Source organism: Ammospiza caudacuta, chromosome 2 (genome assembly GCF_027887145.1).
Source record: "Ammospiza caudacuta isolate bAmmCau1 chromosome 2, bAmmCau1.pri, whole genome shotgun sequence".
Classification (NCBI taxonomy): Eukaryota; Metazoa; Chordata; class Aves; order Passeriformes; family Passerellidae; genus Ammospiza; species Ammospiza caudacuta.
The window spans coordinates 118,051,547-118,075,281 of record NC_080594.1 but is presented as its reverse complement, the minus strand read 5'-3'; the positions used below and the strand labels follow the sequence as shown (position 1 = coordinate 118,075,281).

Sequence of the window (23,735 nt, the reverse complement as noted above, 5' to 3'; positions counted from 1 at the left end):
GTGTTTGGCCATTAATTCCAAACATCCACATGAGACCAATCCCAGATGCACCTGTTGCATTCCACAGCAGCAGACAATCAATGTTTACATTTTGTTCCTGAGGCCTCCCAGCTTCCCAGAAAGAAAGGAATGATTTTTAATGAAAAGATGTCTGCGACAAGGGGCATCCCCTGCCTGAGATTCTGCAGATTTTGGGGCAGTGCCACCTCTCAGGAGCTCTGTTCTCCAAATTCCCACAGAAGGAGCTCTGAGGACTGAGCACCTTGCAGGATTGGACAATCTCCATAACGAGCTCATTTAATATGCCATGAAGGTCTCTGTGATAAACCAGGAGCCCATTCCATGAGGGAGGGAATGGTCATTTCCAATGGGCTGGGCCCATCCCTGCTGTGACTCCAGCACAGCTCCAGGAGTCTTCCACAGCCTCACTCCTCCTTCCCAATCCAGAGTGAGTCATGGCTCCCTTAATGGGGAAAGATCTATTTTTCTTCCTAACTACTCCAAATGACACTCTATAAACTGGAAATATTATTTAGCTGTGCTTGTGGTTTTATCCTGAGAAGGAAATGAATGATGAATTGCAGCTCCATTTATTGCCCCATATAGAACTGCTCTGACTCTGAGGGTTGTTGGAAAGAAAAATTAAGCTATCAAAATTGAATTAAAAGGTCAATAAATAGAAAAATAAATCGATGAAAGCAAACAATTTTACCCCTGCTGATGAAATGGGCTGCAGATATGTCATGTTATGATATCCATTGGTTAGCATATCTTGATTAAGAGAGCAATAAATATTGATGATACAGATAAAGAAATGGCAGGGGAAGTTTACAGATTTTTTTCTCCTAAATATCTGTGGGAGAAGGGGAGGAGTTAAGGCATAAGGGTGGGATTAACCCATGAAGAAACAAGGGGGAATTTCCAGGCTGTATTGGTGGGCAGGGAAATGTGCTGAGGGTCCAAAAAGTTGACAGAATGGAATTGGTTTGTTACTTGAAGTAATAATGTGTCTGAATTATTTTGTGGGTATCCACAATTTATGGGTGTAGGTGTTTTCCTGTAAAAGAAGCAGATTTCGAGTCAAAATTGAAAACTAAGGGCAGGGAGAGAAATAACCTTCAGAACCAGAAATCTGTGGCTTTGCCCCTCTGAGAGCAATAAATATTGATGATACAGATAAAGAAATGGCAGGGGCAGTTTACAGATTTTTTCTCCTAAATGTCTGTGGAAGAAGGGGAGGAGTTAAGGCATAAGGGTGGGATTAACCCATGAAGAAACAAGGGGGAAAGAAGTGAATTTCGAATCAAATTTGAAAAGTAAGGGCAGGGAGAGAAATAACCTTCAGAACCAGAAATCTGTGGCTTTGCCCCCCTGATTCTTTGTTCTGTTTTTGTCAGCCCAGTGTGTGATGCATGCAGACACATTTGGGAGCCCTCCTGCCACATTAATGTCAGCACTTTGTTCTCATGCAGTTGGGCTAGAATATTTCTTGGCTGGCTGGTAGCAAGCCTTGAGTTTATCTCAGCATCAGTGTCTGAGGATCTACCATCCCTCCCCTCAGTGCTGAGAGTCCTGTTCCACAGGGCCAGATGTGCTCATCATTCACATCATATCAAACAGGGTGCAGAAGTGACTGAAACCTGCTTGTAAGAGCAGAAATCCTTCTTTCATTGACTGAAGATCACTATTCAAAGCATCATGGAAGGATTCACCCCTGAGAGCAGCTGATACACACTCAGTTTACCTTCTGATTCATCCATGTGTTGCTAGCTCCCTTTTTGTCTGGCTGAAGAGCTGGAGGAGATGAAAAGATCTGTGCTGCATCTGTTTCCCCAACCAAACCAACAAAACTATGTGAAGCTTTTCCCAGTATTACAATCCTTTTACAGCAATCCCTGTGAAAAGGCACCCAAGGCAGATGATAAATCAACAGCATGTGACTGTCAGATATCCATGGTTAACTGGATGCCAAGCTGACAGCACAAAGAGATTTTAAACTATGTAAAAGAAATGCTGATGTTAGCACATCCTTCCTGATGGGGTGGCCACCTCAGGAACTCACTCCTGTGATGTTGTGCTGTGGACAAGCCACTGGAAATGGGGATTTTCCCCTTCAATCTGTAGGGTGTAATGAGTTATGAAGCCCTTTTTCCTCAGACTAGGACTGGCAGGAGTAGTAAAGCACTGAATTAATCTAAAGAGGAAACAACTTTGGAATCAGAACCAAGCAGGGGCTCCAGCATCTCCAGCAGGTCAGGGTATAAATAGGAAGTGGTTGTTGTGGTCCTGCTCCTCTGCATTATTATTTGTGATGTGTTGTATGAAATCTTCCATTCAGAAAATGAGTTTTAGGTCAGTGACCAGCAGCCAGCAGCCTCCATTTCAGCGAAGCGCAACCTCAGGAAGGCTCTGCTGCTTCAGAGAAAGCTTCCCAGAAAATGGGCCAGCACACAGCATGAGCTGATTGAAATTCATTAAATCATTCATTAATTGACACCAGAGCACAGTTAGCTTGAAGGAGAAGCAACTCTAAAGCAAATAACTGTGAGAGATGCAGCAGTGCAAGGGTGAACCCTCATGGACATCACTGGGAGCAAACCCTGCTCAGGTCCTGCTTTGGTGGAGAGGAGAAGTGCCATGACTGGGCTGGATGGTTCATTACTGAGGATGGGATTTTAAAAGAAAAATAGCCCTGGTGGGGTTTTCCTTTCCCCAGTGCTCTCATGGGGCTGCCTGGATCCAGCTGCTGCTCATCCTCTGGCTCCCTGCTGGTCAGGATCATCTACAAGCCTAAAAGAGAATATCAGAGTTATTGGGGTTGGAAGGGATCTAAAAAATCATCCAATTCCACCCCTGCAATGGCAGGGACACCTTCCACTGTTCCAAGCCCCAGTGTCCAACCTGGCCTTGGGCACTGCCAGGAATCCAGGGGCAGCCCCAGCTGCTCTGGGAATTCCATCCCAGCCCCTCATTTCCATCACAGGGAACAATTCCTTCCTAATATCCAATATAGGCCTTCCTTCTATCAGTGGGAGCCATTCCCTGTGTGCTGTCCCTGCATCCCCTGGCAATTGTCTCTCTCCAGCTTTCCTGGGGCTCCTCCAGGCCCTGCAAGGCCACCCTGAGCTCAGCCCAAAGCTTCTCCTGTGCAGGTGAGCAATGCCAGCTGTGCCAGCCTTTCCTGCCAGCAGAGCTGCTCCATCCTCTGCCCATCCTGGAGCCTCCTCTGGGCTCTGCAGCAGCTCCAGCTCCTCCCTGGCTGGGGCAGCTCTGCAGGTGGGGAATCACCTGAGGGGACACAGGGACAAAATCTCCCTAAATCTCCTGTAGCATTGCCCCCACATTGCCCCGAAATGTTTTATTTTTCTCTTTCCACAACACTGCTGGGAGAACTTTCTGATTTATGTCTTTTTTTCCTTAGGCAAATCTGGTGCAATAGAAAATTTTTCTCCAGCAAGTTCTGGGAAATATTCTCACCTCAGTATCTTGCTAAACATGGGATACAAACCATGACCTGTTTCAGGGAGTTTTAGAGACAAGGTGTTCTTGGGCCCCCTCTGAAACCTTCTGGTTACTCACTATGCTACTGGTTCTGTATCCTTTATTCTCACAGACAACAATATGTGGGAATATTTCCCTTCCACAAACATAAAACTTGCCTTTGGATTTTTTTTTCAGATTTTTTCCCATTCTACTTGAAAATTTGTTATTTTGGTGGGGGTGGTAGTAGAGAGCTCCTCTGCTTAACACTGAGGTCTTTGGGCAAGACCACTGAGGTCTTTGGGCAAGAAATCAAGTGCAGCAGAGGGATGTTGGAAAAGGTCTTTGAACAGAGCCAGGCAATGCTGTTACTTCCCAAAGCACCTCTCCTCTGTGCAAAAATAAACAGTAAAGAAGGGTAAATTTAGAAAACAGCAGCATGTTCTGGCTACAAGAAGGGATGGGAGGGTGGAGAAAGAGAGTTGTGTTTAAAACAGAAGGCAGCTGTCTCATGAAATGCTCCTAGGATGGTTAAATTTATCCCACAGTGGTGCTGGGGCTCATTAAATACCAGAGCTGTGTTGTCCACATTTGTTATCTAACATTTGCCTCCATCTGTTATTCAATAATGTATATGTACCAAATGCATTATTGAAGATGTTTAATACTGGAAGAATACCAGAGCAATACAGACTGTGCATGATTAATGCTCCAGAAACAAACCTCAGGAAAATTGGTCAATAGTCAGAGAGCCAAGTCTGCCTTGATAAAACATTTCACTGAGAAAAACAGTGAAATTTCCATTAATTTCCAAGGCCTTGAGACCAGGTGAGGAATTACAGGGAGGAGCTGTTGCTACTACATTTAAAAATCCACAGTTTTTGTTACTCAGATGCATTTGAGAGCGAATTTTTCCTTGTCTTTTCCTCTGCAATGATATTTTGTGAAAGCACAGGAGTAGTTAGGGCTGGAGATGCACCTGCCCTTGTTTCAGATGAAGGAGGAGAAGCTTTCCAAGGCTGCTGAGTATTTTCCCTGCTCTGATCCCACAGTGCAGTCAGTGGCAGGGGAATCCTGGCAGTCTTGGGAAGTTTAAAAAAGATAAACACTGAGACACTGAGAGTGATCTTCCAGCCACGTGAAATGCTGCTGTGCTGTGATTTCTGATGGGTTTGGAAAGGAAATATTCAGATTTTTTACAGCAATGTACAAAAAGCAAACACACAGATTTTTAAAAGGAAACATTTGCAGGTTCCTTTAAGAGAACCAGAGGAGGAACGCCCCAAATCACCTTTTGCTTAGGATCACACAGGCTGCAGAGGCCACAAGGAGTTCTCAGGCAGATCATGAATTCCCAGCACTGCCAGCAGCAGCATGGTGCATGTGGAGCTTTTGTTTCGCTCTGCTCTCGTGCTCTCCTTTGTGTTTGGAGTTTGAGTGGGCTGCTGGTGATAAATTCCATTTTGCTGTCATGCTCTGGGCTGAGGGGTTGGCAGGTAACCTCCCGAGGCCCCTTGTGGGACTGCTTCTCTGGGATTTCTTCCAGCTCTCTCACTGGTTTTGCTCTCCCCTAGGTGCGGCCTCAAAGGCGTCCCGATTATCCCATCAGCCCAAAGAAAATCAGGAATGTGACACTCGTGTAGGATGTGCTTCTCCAAGAAGTTGCTTTTTCACATGTTTGGATGCCTTCATGCAATGCAGAGAAGTTTAAACCAGTTCTCTCAGTTTAACTTATAAGTTATTTTTCTTTTTTTTTTTTTTCTTTTCCCCTCCTGCAATGAAATAAAATTGCAACCTTTATAACACAGCATATGTTATCACAGCAAAATAAGGGACATGAATAATAATATAAATAGACTGCCCTCATTTCCAAGACAATGAGTTTGATGGGACTCTGAATGAAGAATCCAGGTTTTGGGTCCCCAGGAAATCAGCAAAAATAGGAATGTTGTGTTACAGCAAGATCAAGGACTGGAAATGCAAGATATTTATTATTTCAGAAGAAAATGGTTAATATAATAATGGTTAATGCAATATCTATGCTTTTAAACATATTTTATGTACAGCTGATCATCCTGAGCTTTCAGATCAACAACATTTTTCCATTCCTATTCTGTAATAAAATCAAGGGAAGTTTTCATGGGGACTGCTTCAAAATTTCTAACAAAACTATCTTTGGATCAGAAATGACATTTCTCCATTTCAATGCATTATTTTATGAGACGTATTTGCCTTAAAATTCCATTTCAAAATAAAATCCAATCACCCATGTGCCAAAAAAAAAAAAAAAAACCTTTTTAAAGAAAATTGAAATTCAAATATCTTAAGCTGAAAAATGTAGGTTTGAAACTCTTGACTTTGAAGAGTTGTTGCTTGAATGTTTTATGTCTCTGTTCTACTTCTGGGCTGAGTTGTGTCACAGCAATGGTGGCTTCTGGAATTCAGTCTGAACAGTGTTTTTTCCTCAGGGATACAGTTGATAATGACCATGGAAAATGCACTTTAACAAAGCAGCTTCTCAGCAGAGCAGATCCAGCACATGGACCATATCTAAAACTGATGAAATATTTTGTCTGAAATTTTCTATTTCATAATAAAAAAGTTCAATGTTAATATTTTATTTCTTTTCTTTTACAAAAAGGCAAACTTCTTCCAGAAAAACAAGATATTTTCAGTGTGCTCTTCTTCCTTCCCACTCAAAGAATTCTGAATTATTCAGTGTGTCTCACGTTAATCTTTGGTACAGACGTGCTCCTGAAAGAAGCCCTTGCTTCAAACCCCTTCCAGTGACTCTCTGTGCCACAAAACTGAGGAATGTGAGACCTGAACTCAGGAAGGAGAAGTTGTTTTGCACATTTAGCATTTGGTATCTCCTTAATTTGTGGCAGATTTTGTGTGCTGGTGGCATTTTCAGCCAGTCTGTCAGAACAAGTGCAGGGTCTGCCATGTGCTGTTTGTACACAAAGCTGTTTCAAGTTCTGACCATCCACTGCCTTTCTATCTTGTCTGCCTAAGGAGGAGCTTTGAAATGAATTTTATAATGTTACACAGACAAAAATATAAGCAATTTACATTGTGGCATATTGAAATTATCCTTGAAAATATCCTTATTTTGAATTAAACACTTGTGTTGAAAAAATCTACCTTATTCTGATACAAGGATTCCTATTGCTGACATTTGCTTGCTACCACTGTAGCTGAAAGCAACCTAAACAAAACGAAAAATCCACTTTATTAGAGGAATGTCCACTGCATGAGAGAGGGAAGCCCAGGGTAACACCAGCCTGGGATTTGAGGGGGTAAAAATGGAGCTTTGCCTTTCTGTTCATGTGCATTGTTAACAGGGCCTGCTGGTTGTCAGAAAAGTAAAATAATCTCTAAACTCAGTGGTTTCCCAGTAGGAAGTGTTGATTTATTGGGATATATTTTGCAAAGGGTTCAAGCTGTACTCCTTTATCTCCAGGTCCTTATTCTCAAGCTTAGCTTTGATATTATTTGGTGTCATAGCAAAGCAGCCAACCTAGGACTGAAGAAAACCTTTTCTCCACTTAATCTGAATCCTTCCACACTAATCAAGCACATTTCTGTGTTGATGCCATGGGCCCGAGGACACAGACTGTGTCAGCAGCAAGGAGATTTCTGTGCTGGGGAGTCCCCACTGAGATTCCCAGGCTGCAATTTCAGGTGCTCCAGGCTCTTCAGAGAACACCAGCAATGCTCCCAAAATTGGTTTGCAGGGCCGAAGGGCTCCCTGGCACTCCTGATGGGTGAACAGTCTGAGAAGAAAAGGTTCTGATGCCTTGTGAAGGCTGACCTAGAACAGAGACTGGAGAGAGCTAAAGAATAAAGCAGGGATTTATTAAGAGGCCTCCATGGATGCACCTTGGGCAGCACAACCCAAAATGGCCCCAAAATGCACGGCCGGGCACGGGCTCTGTCCCTGGGATCAGTTCTGCTCCATTTGCACCTTGCAGTTCATTGTCCCATTGCAGCTTTAGCCCTGCAGTCCCACCCTGCTTGTTTTTCTCTCTCCAGCCCACGGGGTTTGTGCTCCTGGGCTGAGATTTGGGTCATTTGTCCTTGGTGCCCAGCTGGAGCAGGAATTGTTTTGTCTCCCTGCTCTGTGCACAGAGCTCACCATCCCATAATGTGAACCCAGAGCCACACACTAAAGCAGCACAGAACCTGAAAAACAGAAAAGCTCAAACCTGAGGCATCAGTTGGAGATTTCATAGCAACCTGGAGAGGGGCTCCAAGGAGTCTGGGAAGGGATCCTTCATCAGGAATTGTAGCGACAGGACAAGGGGGAATGGCTTCAAACTGCCAGAGAGCAGGGTTGGATGGGATATTGGGAAGGAATCATTTCATGGGAGGGTTGGAACTCCTGATTAAGAGAGCAATAAATATTGATGATACAGATAAAAAAAATGGCAGGGGCAATGGAGAAGCTGCGGCTGCCCCTGGATCCCTGGCAGTGCCCAAGACCAGGTTGGACACTGGGGCTTGGAGCAGCCTGGGACAGTGGAAGGTGTCCCTGCCAGGGCAGGGGGTGGCTCTGGATGAGATTTAAGGTCCCTTCCAACCTTAAGGCAGCTGGAAAAGTGCTCCAAGGTGCCATTCTCACCTCAGGAACCAGGAAAATGCCCCTGAACATCCCACAGCAGCAGGAGGAGTTCACAGCCCCTGACTGCACCCCTCAGCCACTCAAGCAAACCAAGCTTTCTGCACAAACAGGTACCACAGCCATGGAAACTGCACATTAACCAGAGTCTGGAGCTCTTCTCCCTCCCTGCCAGCTCAAGGAATGCATCCCACACAGCTCTGGAACACTCCTAACAGCGCTGACACGAGGTTAAAAAATTCTCATTGCGTCCTTGGGATTTATGGTTGGGGGCATTTATTTCCTTGCAGGTTTGTTTGTTTGGGCATGTTGTACAGCCTGTATATCATCTCCAGTACTAGCTGTTACTTATGTTTGCAAATAGAGCTCCACAAATAACAATACATAAAATACAGAGACAATTTTCAGCTCACAGGGAATATAAAATATACAGGCACTTTCAGAAGGCACAGTAGACTAAAAATATTGAATTTCAGGCACTTTATGGAGACACCAATCTTTTGTATGCATGCATATTGATTTATGACTTGAGGGACATTTTAGTAATCTAGAAGTATCCAGCTTTTTACAGCTCACAGACTGTGCGCAGTTTGATAACATAAAACCCTTCCCTGTTTCCTTACAAAATCTTCTAATTTGAATTCCGTGCTTGTACACACAGGGAAAAAAATGCACTGAAGATAAACAGTATTTCATGCCACAGTAAGGTTTCCTAAACTTGTCTCACCAGATTAGTGTTTCACAGAAAACTCAGGCTACCTTTAATACAAAACCACTTAAAAATAACACTTGGCTTCACAGGGAGGTTTCTTGTTTCAACAGAATGCACCTCAGGTTTGTGTGGGCTGAGTGGAATCAACAGATGAACTCTTACTGAGGAGCACTCACAATATTGACTGAACATTTGGCTTCTCACTGATCTGATTGAACAGAGCCACTATTTTCAATATTTATTTGGTAGAATGTACAATATATGGTGCTGTTGAGCTAAAATGCAGCATTTTTGAGGATTTGGGCCTCCCAGTGACACAGATGGGAATAGCTCTCTTGGGTTGCAGAGCTCACCATGCCTTTTCTCAAAAGGATACTGCATGAGGCAAGAAAAACACAGCTTCCTACCAAATTCCCCAGCAAAAACTCATGGAAAACAGAAATATGGTCTCCTTAAAGTGTCAGAGATATCTCATTTTCCCATCCCTCACTCTCCACCCAAGCAGATTTTCCCCATCCAAAGTGGGGAAATGAGGCCAAGCCCCAACTCTCCTTCTCTCTGAGTTTCTCTAAATCCCACACCCACATATTGAGTTTGTGGGGTCCCCAAGATGAAGAAGGAATTGAGAATCTGACTCCATGTTCTCAGAAGGCTGAATTATATTATATTATATTATATTATATTATATTATATTATATTATATTATATTACATTATATTATATTACATTATATTACATTATATTATATTACATTATATAATGCTATACTAAACTATACTAAAGAAAGAGAAAGGATACATCAAAACGTTAACAAGAATGATTATGAAAAACTCATGTCTGACACAGCTGATGGTGATTGGTCATTAAGTAAAAACAATTCACATAAAACCAATCAAACACTGACCAGTTGGTAAACAATCTCCAAACCACATTCCAAAGCAGCAAACACAGGGGAAGCAATCAGATAATTATTGTTTTCATTTCTCTCTGAGGCTTCTCAGCTTCCCAGGAGAAGAAATCCTGGCAAAGGGATTTTTCCAGAAAATGTGACAGTGACACCCACATTCCCAACAACACCATAAAATTAATCCAGTGGCCTCATGGTAACTGTATAAGTGAAATTAAGCAATCAGGATGGACCAAAGTGGGCTCATATTTTCAATCTATAACAAAACCCAGCCAACCTCAGCTGCCATGGGGAGAGCACAGCTCCCCAAACACCTTTGGCATCTCGATACTTTTTTTCCCAGCAGCCTCCAAAACCCCTGCTGAGGATGAGGCTGAGCATTGAAATTCACAAAGCCACTTGATGTGGAGGAGCATGCACTCGGCAGATGTGACTTTTATGATTACTCTCCTCCCACTCAGCACGATTGACTCTTGTTCCCCAGGCTGTAAACTACCTGCCTCTTCCTCCCCCCAGGTGACAAGCAGCTTCACTTAACTTCAACTTTCTGTGTCTCTCATTTTCCGCCCTCATCCCCATCCTTTCTTCTCCGCAGCTCCCAAATACATTTCCTTTAAACAAAGGCCTAATTGATACATACCTAATTAACATCTGAGCGTTTGTTCTCAGCTTGTATTTAGCTCTGAAAATTGCTGCTTCTATTTCAGACCCGAACAAGGGCTTGCATACCTGAGAGTTTGCCTGATATTTCCAGCAATAACCAGTTGATGCAATAAAACACACACTGGTGGCTGTGTATTCCCATTATCCCATCTACCAGGATTCAGGAGGACACTGTGCCCACCTCAGCTGACCTTCCTGAATTAATGGTGGGAATAAATAAAAATAAAAAAAAAACAAAGAGCCAAACCAGGTCTGCATTAATATGTGTGCACCAAACCTCCTCAGCCAGCAGGAAAATTCTCCATGTTGTTGTGAAGGTGGAATTTGACAGGAATGTTCTACATTGCTGCAGTTTGGAGCTCTGTGTAACATTTCTGTCCTTCTGAGTTCAGTTTTCTCTTAGTCGTCCTCACCCTGCTCTCTGTTCTTTGGGAGGTGCAGGTTGGTATCAACTCCTTCCCATTACCCTGGAAATAATGGGAATAATCCCATGGATTATTTATGCTAGATTAGCACAGATAGTTATTTAAATGATGCATATTTGCAGGCTCAGAGGAATATTGCAACTTCTTTCCAGCTCAGAGAGTCAATGTTTGGGAGTTCCCAGCATCATTTGGCATTAGCTCTGATAGCAGAGCTCGTGTCACACAGATTTTATTTATATTGTTTATTTTCTCCTGTGCTATGATCACTCCCTCAAAGGAAGCTTACACCAAGTGCTTTTAAAAAATTAAAAATGTTCCAGCAAAATGCTTTGTTTGGTTTTGTTTTGGGGGAAGAATGCCAAAATGGAGGGAAAACAATACTGAGAGGTTTTTATTAGAGAAATCAACCAGATCCATCTCAACCCTGCCTCCCACTCATCAGCCTCCCATCAAATGTGCCCAGGGCCTGCCCTGACCTTGGATCAGCTCATTTGTGATATTGATTCCCTAATCCCAGTGCCTTTCCCAGCAGATACTGATGCTGTGGGCTCAGGTATTTCCTGGGCTGTGTTTTCTGCAGACAGCACACATTTCACACCTCCCGTGCAAGGTGAAAGAGGCTCTTGGCTCAGCTATGTTGCCCCTCTTCCAGAGAGGTTGCCAGGATGAATTTTCCTTCCCCAACAGAGCAAGGATTCATGTGGGGCTGCAATCTGCCAGATGCTGGGATTATTTCATGCCATGGGTTCCATTTAGATGTCACCCCACTGACACACAGCCCCTTGGTGAGCACTGCTCCCTTTGGGTTTGCCTCTTGCATGTTGCAGCATCTTTGGAGAAGCCTGATCTTCCTGACAACTGCTGATCCACCCTGAAATTGTGTTGGCGAAACAATTCCTGTTTGAAAAATAGCATTTTGTTGTGGTGTTTTCCAGTATCAAGCAGACAAACACATTCAAAATCTGGCACAGATTTCCCAGAGCAGCTGTGGCTGCCCCTGGATCCTGGAAAAGTCCCAGGCCAGGTTGTACATTGGGGCTTGGAGCCACCTGGGATAGTGGAAGATGGCCCTGCTGGTGGCAGGGGATGAAATGGGGTGATCCTTAAGGTGCCTTCTAACCCAAACCATTTTGTGATCTGATGATTCTAAACCAGTCACTGTTCTGTTAAAAGGCCAGCAAATTTAGCCACAATTTTTGTAGAGATCTTCATCTTGGAAATTTGCAAGTCTGTTCCCTGATCCTCTAAAATCATCCTGATGAAGATCTGAAGTCACCAGCCAAGCCTCTGATGCTGCCTGAGCTCAGAAAACACTTTAAATTTGATCACTGCTTCCCTGTCTCCATTTGCAAAATGATAACTAAAAGGCAGCAAAGAGGGAAGCAGTGCCTGTGCCAGCCTTCAAAACTCACAGGAGAGGAATCTGAGCTGGCAGAGGAACAATTATTTTCCCCTGTTCCCTTTATCCATTGCCAGGGCAGGAAACAAACAGAAGGGAGTGGTTTGGGAGTGCTGCTCACCAGGAGTGCTCACAGTGCTGTGCTGGGTGGAAGGGAGCAAAGGACTGGGAGAGCAGCTGAAAATGCTGCACAGATTAAAGGAAAATCTACCATTTCCCCCTAAAGTGATATATGATGGTTACATCGTGGATTCTGTGATGGTGCTTGCTACTAATAATAATTATTGATTGTTTACCCTTCCCTGGGAGGGTGGGTAGGCCCTGGCACAGCTGTGGCTGCCCCTGGATCCCTGGCAGTGCCCAAGGCCAGGCTGGACAGGGTTTGGAGCAGCCTGGGATAATGGATGGTGTCCCTGCCATGGCAGGGGGTGGAAAGATGTGATCTTTAAGGTCCATTCCAAACTGTTCTAAGATTCCATGATTACCTTTCCTTAGAGATACTGAAAAGAATTGTGACATTCTAAGCTCTGTTGTGCAACCAAATTTGAAGACATTTTAGAACTTTGTGTGAAATGACAAGTCAAAATTCTGTTCCCTTTGCTCATGCAAAACCTTTGCTGATCTCGGTGGGGTTGAGCCTATTTTTAAAACTAAAATACCTCTCTTATGCAATAGGACCATCCAGAGTTACAAATAAATGTATTCTTTCCAAGGCTTTTGTATTTTACCTCTTTTCATAACGTTTAAAGGTTAGCTGAGTGTATTATATGTGTTTACAAGAGGCAGGTACTGATGAGGATGGAACATTGAGAGGTGCAAGGCTGCAAAGTACAAGGTGAGGGAGGAGGTGGCTGTGCTACATAAACATTTCCACTGCTCTGAGCTGGTACCTGAGAGCTGAGGTCTTGGGGGAGCTGCTGAAACGACTTAGGTGCTGTAAATGCAGTTTTGAGAGCATTCAGTGCAGTTCCTCAGGGCCCTGGGAATGCCAGCAGCCTCTGGAGCCACCTTTCCCTGTAATCCTGCTTTGCAGGGGATTCCACCCTGCACATGCAAGGCTTTGCTGCCAGTGTTTGAGGGGATGCTGTGTAACCTTCCCTCACTCTCTGTGAGCACAGAGCTGGCGGAAAGAGCAGAGAGAATCCTCAGCTGCGCTGGGGGAAAGAACAGAGAGAATCCTCAGCTGAGCTGGGGCAAAAGAACAGAGAGAATCCTCAGAAAGGGCTGAGGGGAAAGAGCACAGAGAATCCTCAGCCAGAGCTGAGGGGAAGGAGCAGAGAGAATCCTCAGGCAGGGCTGAGGGGAAAGAGCAGAGAGAATCCTCAGGCAGGGCTGAGGGGAAGGAGCACAGAGAATCCTCAGGCAGGGCTGAGGGAAAAGGGCACAGAGAATCCTCAGGCAGGGCTGAGGGGAAAGGACACAGAGAATCCTCAGGCAGGGCTGAGGGGAAAGGACACAGAGAATCCTCAGGCAGGGCTGAGGGAAAGGAGCACAGAGAATCCTCAGGCAGGGCTGAGGGGAAAGAGCAGAGAGAATCCTCAGGCAGGGCTGAGGGGAAAGAGCAGAGAGAATCCTCAGGCAGGGCTGAGGGGAAGGAGCAGAGAGAATCCTTAGGCAGGGCTGAGGGGAAAGAGCAGAGAGAATCCTCAGGCAGGGCTGAGGGAAAGGACACAGAGAATCCTCAGGCAGGGCTGAGGGGAAGGGCACAGAGAATCCTCAGGCAGGGCTGAGGGAAAGGGCACAGAGAATCCTCAGGCAGGGCTGAGGGAAAGGACACAGAGAATCCTCAGGCAGGGCTGAGGGGAAGGGCACAGAGAATCCTCAGGCAGGGCTGAGGGAAAGGGCACAGAGAATCCTCAGGCAGGGCTGAGGGGAAGGAGCACAGAGAATCCTCAGGCAGGGCTGAGGGGAAGGACACAGAGAATCCTCAGGCAGGGCTGAGGGGAAGGGCACAGAGAATCCTCAGGCAGGGCTGAGGGGAAGGAGCACAGAGAATCCTCAGGCAGGGCTCTGCTCAGTGCCTGGCAGGGAGCTGGGACCCCCTGCCCACTGCCCAGCCCCTCCTGGGTGCCTGCACCTTGCACCTGCCTGTCCCTCTGCACCTGGGGGTTGCAGCAAGGTAGGAAAATCATAAAGAAAGGGAAATGATTTATGAAAAATCGTAATCATAAAATCAAACCTGCTCTCCTGGAATCAGTGGCTGGCCTTGTCAAAGCTGGCATTTTGCAAGTTCCCATGTGAAAGCAATCCTGTTGTGAGCAGTTTGTTATAACAATCTATTCCTGGGCAAAAAAACAACTTGCACCTGCATAAACTGGTTTTACACCATTAGACAGAAAAATGAAAATTGTCTTTCACAAACACCTTCCCTACATGTATGCACTGAGTGTCACAGACACATTTTATGAAAAATCCTTTTGCCAGGATTTTTCTCCTGAGAAGCTGAGGGACCTCAGAAACAAAATGTAAACAATGATTATCTGCTGCTGTGGAATGCAACAGGTGCAGCTTTAATTGGTCTCATGTGATTGTTTTTAATTAATGGCCAATCACAGTCAGCTGGCTCAGACTCTCTGGTCAGTCACAAGATTTTATTATCCTTCCTATCTATTCCTTTCAAGCCTTCTGATTAAATCCTTTCTTCTATTCTTTTAGTACAGTTTTATTATATAATTTTCTTTTAATATAATATAAATCATAAAATAATAAATCAGCCTTCTGAAACATGGAGTCAAGATCTCATCTCTTCCCTTGTCCTGGGACCCCTGTGAACACCACCACACACTGAGTTTGAGTGACCCATCAATACAGAATAACAACTTGCTACTAACCAATAAAGGTAATTGGCAAGAAACTACTGACCAATTGGAGTCCCATACAAGGTCTGTAAAACTGGATAAAAAGGAGTTATGAGAATAAAGAAGGGGCTTTTTCCACATGAAGAAAATGGAGTCCTGTGGGATTTATTCCCATACTTGTGTGGTCATCTGGGCTTCTGGTGCCTGCCTGGTGGGGCCTGACCCTGTGTGCTGCTCTGACCCTTGGTGAGCTGCGGAAAAGTTCTGTTTCCTGGCAAAGGGCTGTTGGAATTCTGCAGGTTATAGGAAAGATTATTTTGGGGAGAGATTTAAAAGTTATTTTTACAGACAACACAAATAAAGTGGTTAATGCACCTTCTGTAGCTTCCACTATTTGCACATTATGATGAGTAACCCCCATCCATTCTGGGACAGAATTACTTCCATATTTAAATGCAATCCTTCCACCAGGAGTGAGGCACAGCATCACCCTCTGCATTTCCCTGATAAGAAGTTTGTTGTGGTGTTGTGAGGGTCCCCAGGACGAGGTGAGAGATGAGAATTTGACTCCAAGTTCTCAGAAGGCTGATTTATATTATTATATTATATTATATTATATTATATTATATTATATTATATTATATTATATTATATTATATTATATTATATTATATTATATTATATTATATTACTAAAGACAGAGAAAGGATACCTCAGAAGATTAGACAAGAATGATAAAAACCCATGACAGAGAGTCTGACACAGCTGGACTGGGATTGGTCATTAATTAAAAACAATTCACATGGAACCAATCAAAGATGCACCTGTTGGTAAGCAACCTCCAGACCACATTCCAATGCAATCAGATAATCATTGTTTATATTTCTTTTCTGAGAATTCTCAGCTTCTCAGGAGAAAAATACTGGCAAGGGAATTTTTCAGAATATATCATGGTGACAGAGGTTGCAGCAATTTGGGGCTGGTCCCCTCTCCCAGACAACAAGACAAGAGGAAATGACCTCAGGTTGTGCCACAGGAGGTTCAGGCTGGACATCAGGATGAATTTTTTCATGGAAAGGGTGGCCAAGCATTGGAATGGGCTGCCCAGGGAGGGAAAATCACCATCCCTGGAGGTGTTCTAGAAATGGCAGGATGTGGCACTCAGTGGGGCGGTCAGGGTGAGATGATGGTGTCCAGGCAAAGGCTGGACTCTGATCTTAGGGGCTTTGTCCAACCTAAAAGCTGCTCTGGGGATTCTGTTTGTGCTCCTTTTGTCCCTGACACAAGGGACAAACTCCCTTCTGAAACAACCACAGCATCACTCACAGGGCACAGGTGGGAACATCCTTTACCCAGAGGCACAAGCTGGGGCTTTTTCTTTTTTTGAGGGGGCAAAGCTCCCTTTGCCACATAACAACAGACCCAGTGGTTGTACAGGGAAGAGGGAAATGAGCTTTTGCCTTCATCACTGTGTGTTCACTGATTCACCTGGGGGTATCAATGCAGAGGCCACTCAGCCCTGCCACCCCTAAGCAGATGCCCAAAGAAAATTCCTTCAGTGTTCAGAAACCTTTTCACTGCAACTCCTTTCCTGCTGCAACAAATCCAGCGCTGAACTATGCAGCACTACTGCCAATAATGTTTAATTTCCCTCCAGAAAGTTTCCTTTCTCACCCTTCTTTGCAGATGCTTCTTTTCTCCCCCTCTGCCCTCGATTTGTTGTCGACTCTCCGAGCTTTACTCGTTTAATCAGGAGCCCAAAAGCCTCAGAGCAGGTGCCTTGGCTCCTCAGCTGGCTGTCAGGCTCTGGGATCAGCCACATGGCTCTGCAGAAGAAACAAGGAAGGAAATCTATATCCATTCCCCTCACTGGCCAGGCTGCTGACAAACTCTGCCCTGCACTGCAGAGGTGATTCAATTATTTCAATGAACCCAATCAGAAATAATTAATGAAGACTTTCTAATGCATATTGGGCAGACCATCCACTAAAACCATGGAGCTTTTCTTTCTTTTGCTGTATTGCTCCACTCAGCAGCTTACAGCTAATAAGTTACAAAGCCTTGGTTTACTTGATTCCAACTGCTAATCCCTTTTGGTAGGGCAGAGGTGGATACAATTCATGTCAGAAGATTATGATGGTGCTTTGAAATGGAAACCGTAAGAAGAGCCACAAGCTGTGGTTACCCACATGACAACACTTCAATCACTCCTTGGCTGGTGTTTGTTAATTTTGCCACGGAGCAGGGTTTGCCAAGCAGCACCTTTGTTCTTTGTGCCCTCTTGTAGCTGCTGGATGATCAAAATTCACCGTGGGCAAGTGAGGGACGGGGCACAGCACCTCTCGTGTTCTGTGTGTTTGCCCTCCAGGGACACACTGCCTGCAGCCACACTCGTGGGTCAGCAAGCAAGGCAATTAAACCATCAGCAGGACAGCCTCTGATTGCAACAATTTCCATGGAAGGCTGTGGCTGCTTTTCCTGCTGCAGGTGCAGAGAGCCCAGGGTTCAGCCCACACTGCCTCAGTGGATGCCATGCTGCAGATCCATAGGGAAGAGTTCACTGCACTCAGTTTGCTCCATTTGCTGTTTTCTGCTTCTCAGCCACAGCTGTCAAGTGAACAGATTTGATTGCACAGGGTTGTTGCCTTTTTTTTTTCGCCTGTCAGGGAAAAGAAGATTTTATGAAAGCCTAAAGACCTAAGTAAAAGGTCAATTGGCATAATCAGCAATTTAGGTAATAAATCTATTATCATGCTTTCAATTTCATTAGCCAATTAATGATTCCAGCCCCCGGGTTAGAAGTGGCATTTCAGTGTGCAGGGCATGGTGATTCCCAATGGAACCACAGAATCCCAGAATGGTTTGGGTTGGGAGGGACCTCAAAGCCCGTCCAGTGCCACCCCTGCCATGGCAGGGACACCTCCCACTGTCCCAGGCTGCTCCAGCCCCAGTGTCCAGCCTGGCACTGCCAGGGATCCAGGGGCAGCCACAGCTGCTCTGGGCACCTTCTGCCAACCCCTGCCCACCCTCACAGTAAAGATTTTTTTCCTAATATCCAATCTAAAACAGCTCTCTGTCAGTTTGAAGCAATTCCCCTTTGTCCTGTCACTCCAGGGCCTTGTAAATAATCTCTCTCCATCTTTCTTGTAAGCTCCCTTCAGGTCCTGGAACATTACAATTTTAATTTACTTGATGGCAAAGATAATTTATAACACGAAACCTCAAAAGGACACAGCGGTTTCTTTGTTTTCCAGGCATCAGTCACATCCCCCTTTAAATTAGAAAAGTGTGTAATGGAACAGAGAGAATAAACCTCTAATATGGAAATGGACTTTTGTGGGGGTGTTTCTGTACTTGCACATTTCTTTGCTTGACGTTAATAGAAAGCAGCAAAAATCATATTCTGGAAATAGTTTTTGTCACAATCTAGAACACTGCAGCAGTGAGGGAGGAAGGAGAACATGGACACAGAGGGAAGGACACATTGCAGCAGCAGCAAGAGCAGCCTCTCTGCTTTTGGAAACTGTTTTTTTTAAAATTTATTTATTTAATTTTGTTTGGTTAGGGTTGGTATTGAAAGTATTTGAGACACTATTTTGTTTTCAGATTTGTTTATAATTTCTTATTTATATTAAAGTTTTATAAGCTGTGAGTTTTGCAGTATTTTACTAACAAGTTATAAAATGGCCTCATATCTATCTTTCTAAGGTTTTTTAAGGAAAAAACTATTTAATTAAGAAATGACACAAATTATTTTTTAAAATTTAATACCTAATGACTTTTGTTTCATAATGTGGATTTTTCTGTCTAATTATAAAATACTACTTAAACTTATGAAGAAGAAGTATTAGCTACCACCCTAAAACTTCTATTTTAGTTTTATATATATTATATTTTAAAACTTTAAGTTTTTTGCTACTTGATATTACACACTTTTATTGAAACTACACACTTATAATCTTAGTTCTATCGTTCAATTTTGGAAGTTTTTTTCTATGGTTTTAGGTTACATGTAGTGTTTTCTTGAGGGTTTGTGTTTTTCAACAGAGAAAGTCTACAATTCTCAGTATTTAGAGTTCCAACAGTAAACCAAAGCTCATTCATTTGAAGCTGTTTTCTTGAAAGACACCACTTTGAAGAAGACTGAGAGCCCAATCCCCCAGTTTTACACTGATCATGAGTGTTTTCCCACTGAACAGCACATATTGCACAGGTCAGTGACAGGATTTAAATGTGGTCTAAGCAGATAAGAAGCAAACTGTTTATAGATGCAGCACTGAGAGTATAATTAACCATCCTGCTTAATGAGGTATTAGTGAGGATACAGTGGCCATTCACCTCCTTCTCAGTCTTTGCCCTGATCAGTGCTCATCAAACTGAGCTCTCCAGAGCAAACAACAGAAAATCCCATTAGGAAGTAAAACTTCAGATATCATTAAAGATCCTGTGGCACCCATGCTGGCTAGAACAGGACTGGAAGTGTTTTCCAGAACAATGTCCAGAAATTTATAAATTTATACTTTTTCCTGTGTCCAGAAATTTATATCAAGTGTTTGAACTATGTTTTCCTCCTGCACCAGGCTAAGACAGGTCCAGCATGCCCTCAGGCCATGGATTTGAAGGTTTTCTGCCTCTCAAAAATTTGGGCATACTTCACAGCAGCTCCAAAGTTCTCAACAAGGAACAGCTCCTGCCCAGATGGCAGCAGGAGCCCTGTGAGTGTGTTAGGGCCACTGAAATCTCCTGCTACAGGTTGGAACTACACAGGGTTCACACAAAAGCCCTCTTTAATCATCTGAAATTTGTATAAAAATACAGTCACATAGCTAATGCCATCCAGCACCATAACAATGTGTTATTGACAAAATTAATACAAAAAAAATTTCCAGGTTTAGGTCAGAGTTCCTTGCACACAGTGTCCAGAAATTTATATCAAATGTTTGAACTGTTTCCTTGCACTCATTATTTCATTGCTGTTCCACTGATGACCTCCAGAAATTCCTTTGTGACCTAAATTATTCTTTGATGCTATGAATTGTTTTGAATTCCATTGAATTGCTCTGAAACATGAAACAAGGTAGATCCGTGCTCAGCAAAATGGCAATGTGCTCTGTAAAATTACCCAGCAGGTTTTTGGTCCTTCCTGGGTAAGAGCTATGTTATTTAACACCCGTGCCTTCCTCAATATCAGGTGAACTCATCTGTTTACACTTGCATAACATCATTAAAGTTTCACCTTCTGAAACTTTAAATACAAAGAGATGATAAACTAAATATTTAAGAGAACCTTGGATTAAATTCCTCTGACCTTCAGAAACTCCTTTGAGTAATTTATATAAATGAACCTACTTATTATTCATACAAATAAAATGCATGAAAAAAAATGTAAATCCAGGACTACTCCTGTTTTTTATAGCTGAGATCAGATCTAGTTTGTCCATTAGGCTCATAGCCAATGCTCCATCTCACTGCCAAGGACACTGTAGGGCCTGAACTGCTTCTAATTGAGTCAAAATTATTTTATTTCTGGTCATTTGAGGGAGCACTGGCTGGACTTTTGTTCTGGCCAGATCCTGGTGTAAATGTCAGAGCTCTTTGTGCTTCAGGGCACTCGAGGGGCACAGGGACAAACCAACTACCCAAGAATGCATTAAACCTCACTGTGCTTTTTTTCCTAGTCCCAGGTAACCTGGTGCAGCTATTTTTAATTTCTGTGCAGCAGCAAGTGTTAAACAAGCTCCACGTGCCCTCAGTTGCATTTTGAAGAGGTAACATCAGTAGAGAAAAGCTGTGGGAGCAGCAGAGTGCCAGAGATGCAGCCTGGGAGGTTGGAGCTGGGGGATCCCACAGCTTGGCCTTGTTCTCACCCTCCTCCAGTGCTATCCATAGAAGACTTTCATCTTTCAGGAGAAAGGTTTCTGTGTCAGCCCTTAGGGGTGTAGCCTCAATGACCAAAAATAGGTTTGGGATCTTTTCTTTCCCTCACCTGAGTAGAAAGTTAAAGGAGAGGGAGGGGGAATGAGTGGGAGATGCTCTGGCAAGGCACAAATCAGGATGGTCACCTATGTCCTGAAATTACCTCAGGGGAAACTTCCCTTTCATGGTGTGCAGAAAGATCCCCGAGAGCCCAGACCTTCCAACCTCAGCTTCTGATGGGGCTTTGGAAATACCACCATGGAAAACTCGGAATAAAAAGGCACCATGGTGAGCCAGGACAGAGAACCACTTCCCTTTTGTGAACGTGAATCTATTTTAGAGTTGTGCTGACCTTTGCAAGAACCTTCACTTAATAATACCCCAAATAAAGAGAGTGGCTCTGAGAGAGCACTTTCTAGCAAGGATTCAAGGTGGGCAGGGGCCTCAGAAAAGTCATCAACCATTAAACTGAAATGTCACCATAAGCCCATAGGAAATAGCTGAATGAGGTGTTATTATTGGTAACACAGACATTGCAGATGAAAGATGAAGGAAAGGGAACTAAGCATTTCTTTCTGTTAAAAGTGAGGGGTCATCCTTTTCCATCAGTCAGCAGGGAGTTGCTTTTATTTCCACCTCCATTTTATCATTTTTAACATAAAAAGTGACAAAGAATATCATTAAAAAAGATTCAGCCAAATTAGCTGCACCTATTCATCATCTTAGGTCTTAAGATGCTGAACAGGATAATTTTTTTTTTTTTTGGTAGCATATTTTATGTCTCCTTTCCTTTCCATGCCTCACACTCCTCTCAGCAAACCAACCATGGCTAAAAGGAGAGATTTAACTCAGTGGGACAGAACAGGCTGTGCTAAAGTGCCTGGGTTTGGGTCTCTGACTATGCCCATTGCTAAAGGGGTATTTTACAAGGCAGCCCAATGTGTCTCAGTCTGCTGCTGCACTTCACAGCTCAGAAATTAAAAAGTGCTGAGCTCACCTCTCCCTTGCCTGGCTCAATTTCTGAATGTTGAGTAAATACCTTTACCTTGCTAAGTGGAAGAGATTCCACTTTGTGAATAAACTGAATGTAGGAAATAAACCTAGACAGGGCCTCTTGAAGTATCAAGCCCATTTCATGCTTCCTACCTGCAGCCAATGTTGTGTGTAACATTAATTCTAACTGGCTCTGTTCAAAACCCAGGCATGCAAGGGAAAAAAGGCCCCAGCAGCTGTGGCTGAGAAATGCCAAACTTCACTTATCAGTCCATAAATATATTTTAAAGAAGGGATTTAGCAATAGTGACAACTCCTGCTGTTCACTGACCTTCTTATGTGTGAGTTCTTACACTGATAAGGGTTTTCCCTCTCCAGCAGAGTTCTCTGGCCTGATCCATGCCCTGTCCCTGCCCATCCTGCACAGCAGAGGCATTTCTGTGCCCTCTGAGAGAGTGAGGAATCCCAATGTGCATTTGCATGAGGGAAGAGCAGAGATGAAGTGAGTTCATACTTGTTTCCTCTTTTGGCAGCCACTAACTATGCATCACTTGACCTGGTGACTTTAGCTTCCTTTTACTGGAACATGTTATGTGTAATTACTGTCAACACAGCAATAAAAGGTTTCTGGATGAAGTGAAAAGAAAGGGTTTGGATGTCTCAGCTTGATTATTTTTTTTCCCTGTAAAATATCTGGCAAAATTTGGGACTGCTACGACACAAAGATCAGAGGTTGTTCTGGGGGCTGTGCTCTGTCTAAGAGATGAAAGATAAAGAGGAGAGAAGCTCTTTGGAACCTCAGCTTTTTGCTGTTACAGAGACCAAGAAAAATAATAATCCAGCAGCTCCCCCAGTCCCAGCAGCACTGCTGGGTGGTGTTTGGTGGATTGAGTCTCCTTTTTGGCCAAACCAGTTCTCTGCAGCTGGGGTAGGAGAAAAGGATGGGATCCCTAAGGTCCTCCCAGTGGTTAATACTTATAGGGATGTTACCTCAGCCCTTTTGAAGCTGGGAGCCTTCTAAATCCATTATCTGAACAAGGATTTAGGGAAGAGACTCCCTGAGAATTTGCCCTTAACCTCCCCAAACTCACTGAAATAAAGTAAGGGAACAAATCTACTTAAAACATCCTTATCTCTCCACATCACAAGTTATAATTGAGCATCTTCTAAATCACATTAATTCCCTTGCCTGTACAGAGATTGAAAATTGTTAACTGGTAATTATGATGTCTTTTACCTTCTAATTTAGAGGGGAACTGCCACAGGTAAGCGCCAGGTAACATTTGAATGCTCCACATCTTCTCATCCTCTGCAGAGCTGAGCCAGCCAAGGACTCAAAGCCCAGAACATTCTTCAGGCTTTCAAAACTTTAGGGAGTTTGGCTTAAACTGAGAATGGCTTTTTTTACAAGTCTGTCCAAGTTAAGGACACAGCTCGGAATTAAATCCATCAAAACTCTTTGGGCAGACAGAAGAATTGACACATATATTTGGGTGATTGGTTTTGGGGCTGTATTTTTTTAGGCTGGAAGATGACTCACACTGTACAGTAAGTCATGTCTTGTAACTCTCCTGAGAAAAGACTCAATTTTTCAAATGGTATTTGATATCTTTGTGACAACGACAGCAATAAGATTTTGCTGGAGCCATTGACTCATTCTTCTTGCATGGGAACAAAGGTTAGGTTGTAACAAAGGCCCTCAGGCCCAGATCTTTAAAGGTATTTTGTTGATTAACTACCACAGCCATTAGCTTCTTAATTAAAAGGTAAGAAGGCATACTAATGGGAGTTCAGCTGTGGAAACTGTCTCTTTAGATTTTT

General features: G+C 43.6%; 1 protein-coding gene across 1 annotated transcript in view; it reads left to right on the top strand.

Moving 5' to 3' along the window:
* Nucleotides 1-6,702, top strand: part of IGSF5 (immunoglobulin superfamily member 5) — a 32,166-nt gene extending 25,464 nt beyond the window's left edge. The window contains exon 9 of the mRNA XM_058800137.1: nt 5,055-6,702. Coding sequence (XP_058656120.1) covers nt 5,055-5,123 — 69 coding nt within the window. The 3' untranslated portion in view covers nt 5,124-6,702. The remainder of the gene's footprint in view (nt 1-5,054) is intronic.
* The last annotated feature ends 17,033 nt before the right edge of the window (nt 6,703-23,735 follow it).